Source organism: Mauremys reevesii, linkage group 8, assembly GCF_016161935.1.
Source record: "Mauremys reevesii isolate NIE-2019 linkage group 8, ASM1616193v1, whole genome shotgun sequence".
Taxonomy (NCBI): domain Eukaryota; kingdom Metazoa; phylum Chordata; order Testudines; family Geoemydidae; genus Mauremys; species Mauremys reevesii.
The window spans coordinates 6,625,543-6,635,778 of NC_052630.1; the positions used below are offsets into that span (position 1 = coordinate 6,625,543).

General features: G+C 45.5%; 1 protein-coding gene across 2 annotated transcripts; it reads left to right on the plus strand.

Annotated features, from left to right (window-relative positions):
• The first annotated feature begins 421 nt into the window (after positions 1 to 421).
• Positions 422 to 7,701, plus strand: RPS14 (ribosomal protein S14). Of its 2 annotated transcripts, none has more exons than XM_039483720.1 (5): positions 422 to 558; positions 3,394 to 3,544; positions 5,003 to 5,164; positions 6,345 to 6,421; positions 7,592 to 7,701. In XM_039483720.1, exons 2-5 carry the CDS (start codon positions 3,396 to 3,398, stop codon positions 7,657 to 7,659), a joined length of 456 nt encoding a protein of 151 aa, XP_039339654.1. In that variant the 5' UTR covers positions 422 to 558; positions 3,394 to 3,395; the 3' UTR covers positions 7,660 to 7,701. The 2 variants fall into 2 exon arrangements, with proteins under 2 accessions (XP_039339654.1, XP_039339653.1); XM_039483719.1 differs by having other exon boundaries at positions 514 to 607.
• The last annotated feature ends 2,535 nt before the right edge of the window (positions 7,702 to 10,236 follow it).

The window sequence follows — 10,236 nt, forward strand, 5'->3', positions numbered from 1 at the left end:
GCGCCCCTAACACCCCCCTGGCAGGACAGCGCTGGCCCTTGTTTTCCCGCCTGGGTTGGGCCCTTATTTCCATCCAGCAAAAGCGCCCCCCCGTGAGGGAGCGCCCGCCCCGCCCCGCCGCGCCCCGGGATTCACACATGGGGGACCCCTCGCCTCGCTCACCCGCAAACCACACAGACGTACTCCAGCCAGGCACCAAGCCGGAAGGAGAACTCCGCCATCGCTGTGAGGGGCAAGAGCCCCTTCCAGTAGGGCGCCGCCATCTTTGTGCGGGGTAACGTTCGAGTCCGCTGGGCGCCGCCATGTTGGGGGTGGTACCGCTCGCGTCCTCAGACACAGCTAAGTGTTATTCATCATTAAATCGCTAAACACGATACAACGCGCCTGACTAGAACACTCAGCGCGCGGGTTTGGATTTTATAGCGAATGGCGCCGATTGAGTGGATGGGGGAGCTTGACCCCCCTCCGTCGAGGGAGCACTTCCGGGTGATGCTGACCTCTGCCCCCGTGACCCCTGTCTCTTCCTTTCCGGTGTTGGGTGCCCGAGGAGACGCACAAGTAAGTGGCCGGGCCCGGGTTTGGTGCCATCCGCTTCCATCCTCCCTGGGTGCGTCCCGCTGCGGCCTTTGCCGCCTGCAGCCAGCCTGCCCGGGCCCTTCCTCGCCGATATCGCGCCGGCGCGGTCGCCCGGCGGGTGGGGGGGAGCGGGGCGCTAGGCCGCGGGGAAGCCGGCGGCTAGAGTGGCCGAGCCGCCCGGCGGGTGGGGGGGGGGAGCGGGGCGCTGGGCTGGTGGGAGCGGGAGTGGCCGAGCCGCCCGGCGGTTTGCGGGGTGACAAGGGCCCGTGGGAGGCCCGGTTTATCTTTTCGGCCCGATTATGCAGCGGGTGGGCCCGGGCCAGGGTCCCCAACCACTCTCCGCTCGAGGCAGCTTCCCCCGGCCTGGGGGCGTAGCGGGGCTGGTGCGGGGGGCAGGGGAGCCCTTTCCTAGAGGGAAGAAGCTCGCAGGAGCGTCTCTACAAAGCGGGAGGCGGGGAGGGAGGGTAACAGCCCTGTGTGGGGTTTGGGGCTTGTATCGCGGGATAGGGGGGTGGGATCCTTTCGTAGACTGAGAACAGGAGGAGGGGGTGGTGAGGTTCACTGTGTATACAGGGTGGGGCACAGATGCCCTCCAGTGCCGCACACAAGTGGTTTCCAAGCACCCCAGTTACTCACGTGTCTCTTCACAATCAGAAATCCCTCTGGAGGCAGGGGAGAGGGCCACAGTTGTGTTTAATGTTTATTAGTGGGGATGCAAAATGTGTCAGTCACTTCATTAAACACTTGACTGGGCAAAGAGCTCTGCTGAACTGTAGGGATGTGCACAGTACAGCACTAAACTGCATCCACCTTCAGTTAGTGTGATGTTCCTCGGTAGATCATTAAGCATAACCTTGAACCACTGCTGACCACAAAAGTTTATGCTCCAATACATCTGTTAGTCTATAAGGTGCTACAGGACTCTTTGTCGCTTTTTGTAGTTGCCGTGTTGGGTTTTTGTTAAATTGGGGTGTGGGGGTGGAGATAAATCACACATACTGTTTTTAGGCACAGATATTTGTGCCAAATAGATACGTTAGATAGCTAAAGCCAAATTAATCCCTGCTATAACTTCATATATTAATAGGTTTACACTGAATAAACTTGGTCTTTTTAATCTAATCTCGTCTATTATATGTTAGGAACAGACAATAGTTATCACTACATTCAGTTAAACTTGAGGAAACCCCAATTTATTAACTAAGTTTTATACACCTCTATCTCGATATAACGCTGTTCTTGGGAGCCAAAAAATCTTACCGCGTTATAGGTGAAATCGTGTTATATTGAACTTGCTTTGATTGACTGGAGTGCGCGTCCCCGTCTCCTCCCCGCCCCCCACAGCACTGCTTTACCACGTTATATCCAAATTCGTGTCATATTGGGTGGTGTTATATCGAGGTAGCAGTGTACCAATTTTGACTTAGGAGGGCTGCTACACAAAGGATAAGTGGTTTAGTCTTAAGGTAACACATTAGGATTTTTTTAGGGTGCCTTCAAAGTTACGCTTAATGATCTACTGAGGAACATCACACTAACTGAAGGTGGATGCAGTTTAGTGCTGTACTGTGCACATCCCAAAGTAGTCTGTTGATTAGTCACATAATGCTGATGTTCTCTTCATTTCCAGATGCTAAAAATATTAAATATTTTTCCATGCTGTGGCTATAGATATTTGATTGTAAATGGGAGAGGAGGTGACCATGAGACAGTTTATCTGAAATGTGCGCCACACACTATGAACAATTCAGGGACTCCTGTCACCACTTCACTCTTGTATGTTTCCTTAGCCTGAATGTTGGCAGAAAAGAGAGACTTGGGTTGCCTAGGTTAGCTGAAAGTTTTCTGTTAGGACAGAGGATTTCCTGCACCCATCTACACTTGTTTTGGGTTTAAAGGAGGTATTGGAGATGCTACTGGTAAACACAGGACTGGGAGTCAGGATTCCTGAATTCTATTCCTGGCTGTGCTTCCAACTCAACTGTAGGCAAGTCAGAAATCTGTCTGCCTTAATTAACCAGTCTGTAAAATGAGAATAATACCATACAGTCTGGAGACACCATGAAAGTGGTTCTGTTTATCTGTATTATCATAGGGCATAAAGGCTTCCACCCAGATTAAAGCCCTATAGTGTACTTCATATGTACGTAGGGAGAGGCAGTGCCTGCTCCATGGCATTTACAATCTAGGGCAAGAGGCAATCGTAGGCAGGTAACAAAGGCAGAAAGGTGAAGGGCCGTACCCCAAATCAGACAGCAGATCAGTGGCAGTAGTGGGAATGGAACCCAGTGCTTCTGATGGAGGGCTGATTATGCACATGATGATTTTAATTGCACAGTTGCCGTCCAGGCTCTCTTTCATGTTACGCCTTGTGTGGAAATGCAGCAGTGGGCAATGTTGATGGAGCTGCTGTTAAAATTTCAGAGAGATTGAGTGGCAATGGCATGTAATAAAGCCAGGCTGATCTCCAGATTATTTAATATACTAAAATGTGAAAAGTGAGCCTAATGCTCTTCCAAAGGGTTAAACGAGCTGGTTTTACTGATGAATGGGTTGCCTGGTCCTCTTCAGTCTCTGAAATGTCCTGTAGTCCAAACAAATAGATTATTGGTGCATGTCGCATCTGTATTGATTAGTAGCCAGTTCAATTGCAAAATGCCTATTGTGTTGATTTAAATACCCTTAAAAAGTAACTTCCCCTTCATAGGAGTATAAAGGACCAGAGACACATGGCTCCTGTGTAATTCCAGGAAAGAACTATCTTCATTGCTCCTTTTCATGACAGCATGTAACTCACGCTCTTATTTCCCCTCTCAGAAATGGCACCGCGTAAGGGTAAGGAGAAGAAGGAAGAGCAGGTCATCAGCTTGGGACCGCAGGTTGCCGAAGGGGAAAATGTGTTTGGCGTCTGCCATATCTTCGCTTCCTTCAATGACACTTTTGTCCATGTAACTGATCTCTCTGGCAAGTGAGTACTGAATGTTGGTGACATTAATACCATATAAAGCTCTATATTACTTACCTTCCCTTGGTATCGTCCTTACACATTTTTTAAATTTAAATTGTGCATGTGTAACAGTTATTTTGGTTCAATAACTCAAGCTGTTTTCACTCACCTTTATCCTTAAGGATAAAGTCTGTGCCCAGGATATGTGGAGAAGTATCATATCATACACTTACCTGTTGAACTTACCTAGTTGCTATCTGAGTGACTCTTCTAGGTCTTGGCTACAGGAGAGGTTGTACTGGTTTAATTGAAATTGCTTTAAAAACATTTGTAGTTAAGCTATATTGAAATAAGCCACTCAGACCAAAATAAGGCTTTCTATACAGCGTTTTCTTCTAGTTTAAATAGGTAAGGAATCAGCTTAAGTTAAATTGATGTAAGTTGCTCTTGAACTGAACTATGCGGGGCTTTGCACTGTAATCTTCTGAGCAGAAGGCAGTTGAGTATTAAAAGGAGTCAACGGGGATATATATCCGACACTTCTAATGCTGCTTCTTACAAAACACATGGAGTTACCATCACATAAAATGTCCAGACATACATCTGAGTTGAAATAAGTGTTTACAGAAAGGGGAATTAGCATTGCCTCGCTACAAAAGAGATGACCTTTAAACTGCTTGACAATATCTACCATATCAGGAGCAGGCATTTCCATTTGCCTTCTTGGCTATTTAGTAAAGATCTTTCCAAAATATATAATCTAGTTCAATCACAAGACATTGGGCTTATACTCAAAATTTTATGGCCTGTGTTATTCAGAAGGTCAGACTAGATGACCGTGTGATCCCTTGTGGTCTTAGCATCTATTAGTCTATAAACTTTGGTGCTCAGGTGACACACTACACAAGACTTGTAACGGTTTTTAATTGAAACTTGTTGGGCCATCTTTCACCGTCTTCTATTTTTGCTCAGTGAATGAGACCTAAGAATTAAGGCATATCTATATGAGAAAGTTGCATTGCTCTGACTTAAAGTGTGATTTTTAAACTGATACATTTAGATCTGTGAAAGGCTGTACAGTTAGTTAAACCTGTTCAAAAGGCTGTATGGAGATGCTTATTTTGGTTTAGCATAAGTCAATTAGGAACATGATAAACCATAATAAAGTACTGTTTAAACACAATAAGTGTCCACACAGGGCTTTGCCCAAGTTTAACAAATTCTGTTAGTAATTTATACATTAAAGCAGTGCAATTTCTATATGTAAAAAGGGCCTTGCTCCCTTCAGAAATGACCTTAGAAAAAGTAAGACGGATTCATATTAATGGTTGTCACGTGGCAACTAATGAACTGGTAAATATATAAAATGAAATTATTTTGTCATTTGAATCTCCTGCTTCTGTAAGGCTTGCAGGTTGTGTTCAGGCGCTTTCCTGAGTATTGCTTTTGGCCACGTACAAAGAGGTATTGTCTTTTCAGGGAAACCATCTGCCGAGTGACTGGTGGTATGAAGGTGAAGGCCGACAGAGACGAGTCTTCGCCCTATGCTGCTATGTTGGCAGCCCAGGATGTTGCCCAGCGGTGCAAGGAGCTGGGCATCACTGCGCTTCACATCAAGCTGCGAGCTACAGGTGGAAATAGGTGTGTGTGGCAGGCTCTGCTTTGACATACATAAATGTTGTGCACTGGTGAGATTGCGCTTGGGTCCTGTCGGTGGTTGAATGCTAGGTTATGCTCATCAGGCAGCCCAAAGTGAAATAAAGTCTTGCAGTTTTCACACAATCCTACAATCTCACTTCAGTTGTTGCTATCACAATTTTAATATGGACAGCTGTTCTACAACACTGCTATTGAGGGCAGCAGTGAGAGAACTTGTATCTCAAACGTGCTCTAGCATTATTTTATTCCATGCATCTTTGCAAACTTGATGCATTTTTTGTGTGCAGGTGGGGCTTGTTCTGTTAGCAGAAACAACTCCATGTTTAGAGGTGTACATTTTCAGTTGGTGAAACATGTGAAAGCCCTGGTCCACTGACCCATGGAGATAATATTCACATGACTAACATTAGTTCAGTTCAGCTCTGACCTGAAGGCGTCATGCTTATAATGGGCTGTGTTTTAACTGATATGTTAAGAACTAGTTTGATTGGGAAGGTATGGGTCATTCTACATAGTAATGAGATCATCTAATTACAAATGGATTACACAAGATAAACACCTGGCATGGGTGGGTTACAGGAATCTGTTTTTTCCTCAAATATATCTTCACCGCTTTTTTAGCAGGCTTATGGGACTCTTGTTTCATGTTGTCAAGTATCGGGGTAGCCATGTTAGTCTGTAGTCACAAAAACAACGAGGAGTCTAGCAGCACCTTAAAGACTAACAGATTTATTTGGGCATAAGCTTTCGTGGGTAGAAAACCTCACTTCAGATGCATGGAGTGAAAGTTACAGATGCAGGCATTATATGTTTCATATTGTGCTTGGAAGGGAATCCACTGTTGTCTCTGTGTAATGGCAGGAAAGATCATGTTTGATATTAAACTTTGACAGCTCTTCTGCCCCCTTGTCAGGGGTGCAATTACCATGTATATTCAGAATTGCATTGAAGTATATTCTGCTGACTGTTACTGTTCTTGCCATATACATGGGTTAGACAAAAAGGGGCGCATCTCATAAGAGTTCCAGCATTTTCAGATTCAGGATAAAGGATAAAATGACTTACGCAGCATGTTGTTTCCTTGGGAACGGAGTGTATTCAGCTTCAGCTGTTTGGTGAACGCTTCTCTGACCTGATCTGTTGCCTGTTTTATTATGTCCAGGACCAAGACTCCTGGACCTGGTGCCCAGTCAGCCCTCAGAGCTCTAGCTCGTTCTGGAATGAAGATTGGGCGCATTGGTAAGTGTGGTGTGCAGATGGGGTATTTTAGATAAATAAAGGGAAATTAGTATCTGTTCCCTGCAGGGCTCTGGAGCGGAGCCTGGAGTGCGGAGCAGCTCCGGAGCAGTGGAGCTGCAGGTTTTTGCCTGGAGCTGGAGCGGAGCGAGGGCACAGCCCCAAAGCCCTGGTTCCCTGCTTCGAAACCCTGTCACCAAAAGAACTCTGTGCGGATGCATCTGTTGTTATTTAATACCCTAAGTTACATGATGGCCAGTTCTGAGATTTATTCCCTGTTGGTCCTACAGAACCCAAACTTGACCATCAGACATATTGAAATCCACCTGGTCACTTGTGCTTTTTGCCTGAGGGTGCTGAGTTTCCTTTAATTTGATATGTATGTTCCTAGAGGAACTGGAGCACTTTCAAATTAAATAAGAACCCATCAGCAAGTGGCATGAGTTTTCAGTAGAGTCACTGACACTTTGCAGTAGCTGGAATGTCACTGGCCATGATTTACTGGGGTGAAAGTCCCAAAAGGTGCTGCTGAAAATGCCTTCTCAGTATTCAAAGAAACCCATGGAAGGACTATGGTGTACATCGATCTCCTCTAGGAGCTTGTCTTGCAATCAGGGGCTGCCTGTTGCTGCTGTGGAAGTTATGTGACCTGCAGTCTGTAGTTTCCTGTGATGTGCCATTTCAGTGTGGATTTTCCATATTCTAAATATTACAAATGTGGAAACCTGCCACACGCGAGTCAACGCGCAAGTGAAATATTGTACCTCCTGCACATCATTTCCCAGGCTGCCTCCTGAGAGGAAGTAGGAGTGTTGGGGGGTTTCCTGCTCCTTGCAAGAAAGGCTTGGGTTTTGTGTGAGGAGAGGTGGCTGTTGGGAAGCAAATGTTGATTTGGCATTATAATGCCCCATGCGCACTCAAAGCGGAGTAAAAACATTTTTGCCTTTTATACTAAATCCTCTTATCGTTAATGCTAGATCCTACTAAAGGTCAGTCATTGTGTGAGGATACATTATTAGCACGTGAAGCCAATGCAGTTCTTCACTGCTGAGGTCTGGGGTAGTGGATGGGTGGTGTCTGGCAGGGACTTGGATGGTTCATTTTCTGTACCTTGGAAAGCTGCTTGAAGCAACCTGCCGTCATGAATGGTAATGTGTAACTTTCTTTCCACAGAGGATGTCACCCCCATCCCCTCTGACAGCACTCGCAGAAAGGGTGGTCGCCGGGGTCGTCGTCTGTAAACCGTGGCTGGCTTTTGTTTCATCATTAAATCTCTCAACGAATTTCTGTTCTCATTTGTGTTCTCTTAACACAAGCTCTGATCAGAAGACTAGCGTTTGGTGTTGTGCGTCCTTTGGTTGTCATTTGAAAGCCCGGTGGTTGTAATATCTTGTTTTCATGGAAACATTCAGAAGTCTGAATTACATACACAAATAGCTTGATCTTGGAAGATAGGTGTCCTGTTTATGTTGTAGGGCTCCTGTTCACACAGCTACACTAGGGGTGCCGTATTTGTGTATAAACTGGTAGAGCAGTTTAAAAGCACTCTAAAATGACAGCCCCAGCTGATGTTCTATGGCATGTTATACTTCCAGTTACATTTCTAGGAAAAATACTCTCTTCCTTGTAATTTTGTGCTCCCTGCTGTCATATTTACCCTTCACTAATGCCTGTCATGATCATATGCTCTCATCTGTGCTAAATGCATATCCCAGGTGTCAGCCCAGCGAGGTTTAAAAGCAGAATGCCTACGTTCTGTGACTGTGAAGCCCACTCCATGTTGAAAGGTGTTACCCGTCATTGGGTGACTCTGTTTAAAGCTTGAAGATAATCGTCCTAATATCAGACAAAGCCCCACTCCTTTGTTCTACCAGTGTCAGGGTGACGTCCAAAATGGCTTCTGATACTCTGCTAACTTCGTTGCTATATACGTGTTTCAAACCAGTTGTCCTCAAAAGCTCCATGTTCTATAATGCAGGAATCCCAGTATCATGCAGCATTTTGTTCTTGCCCCTCTCCCAGTATAATAGCCTGTATTTTGAAATTGCATTTATTTTATGCTGTCCCAAGCGTGCTGCTGATTGTTGTGAAGATTCATAACGAGTGTAGACGTTGCAGTGGATTCGACAGGTGGATGTGGCAGTTGCCTCTTTTTTGGTCCCTAAGAGGCAGTTACAGCCTTCAGTACTGTGGAAAAGATGTCTCATTTTTCACCTCCAGCAGAAGTGGATTCAAATTTGAAGGAGCAGGGTTTGAATTCTTCCTACCACTCTTTAGCAAACCTTAACAGTAACTACATGCCCTACTGAACAAATAGCTCCTGATTTTTGCCATCAGCAATAGCAGACAAGTATGTTAACTTGAAGCTTCTGCTAAAATTCAGCAGTGAAATAGTATCAGAGGGGTCGCCGTGTTAGTCTGGATCTGTAAAAGCAGCAAAGAATCCTGTGGCACCTTATAGACTAACAGACGTATTGGAGCATGAGCTTTCGTGGGTGAATACCCACTTCAAGCAGTGAAATAGTTAATGTCACCATTTCAGGTATCACTAGACTTGAGAATCAATGTCTCCATTGAAATAAAAGGGGCAGTTTGTAAGTCTGAGCTGTTTAGTTGAAAGCTTAGATTCCGAAGCACTATTATGCAGCAAACTCAGAGTAACTTAAGTGGTTAAGACACATGATATACATGAGGCCTTACATATTGGAGACATGGACTCAGAAATTTGAGTGTTGTGGTCTCCTGTGAGACCTTGGCCATGACCTCAGCCTGCCTTTGAACCTTTAGGTTTGAGAATGAACATAGAGAGATGGAGCTACTTTCACATATGCCCTTGCCAGCTTTGGCTCTTAAAACACTAGTCTCCCATAAGGGGATTTGTCCTTGGCCTCTCTCCCTTCCTCAGATACTGGAGAGGACCCTTTGGCTGCAGGTAGACAGAAATTGTGTCCAGTTCTCAGAGTGAATCCCATTTCCAGCTAATTGGTTAGATGTGGTTCTGAGTCTGAACCAGCACGTAGCATTGCCCTGCAGCCCCTTGGGGCTCTGTGTTGGCTCCCAACTCAGTGCGTCCCTTCTTACACTGCAGGGGCTGCAATTTAAATGGTGGAGAAGAGACGCTTAGGACTGAAGCTACCGCTGGGCTTTATTTTTGTTAATAGCCTTTGTTCAAAGCCAGCTCTAGCACTGCAGCTTGCAGACCCCTTGTCCTGACTTCTTGGAGACACCTGCTTTGGGAATGATCTGCTGACACTGCCGCTTTCTCTAGTCCAGCGTCTTTCCTGTGGACTGTTACTTTAATAGCTGAGGTTCTTGGAATTCCCCTTTGCATGAAACATCCCTGGATGGGCGCTAGCGTCTCCCCTGACATGGCCAAACTGTCATTTGTAGCTTTATCCATATCATTGTTACACGGAAAGGCTTTTAGAAATAAAGGTTTTGTCCTGTTACTTTTAGAGAGTTTTATTTGTAGGCACAATGACTAGCAGCATTGGAAGTTGATAAAGTCTCCTCTGAATTTCGCTGTTGGGAACCAGCCAAGGAATGAAGCTGAACATTAATGCTATTCCAGCCAGTGAGAAATTAGCCATGGCCTGATGTCGGAAGTTACCAGGCAGAAGGGTGCTCAGAAAGAACAGAGAAGTAGATGTGCTCAGAGGAGGTTCAGGGAGCTGGGTGCCTTATATCAGAGAAAGAGAAGAAAGTATAAACCAGTTAATTCCAAATAGCCTATGTTTGCTGCCTTTACTGATGTGAGACAGTCTATTGCAACCTCCATTCCTATTAGGCAACGATTTAGCCCCTTCTCAGGAAAAAAC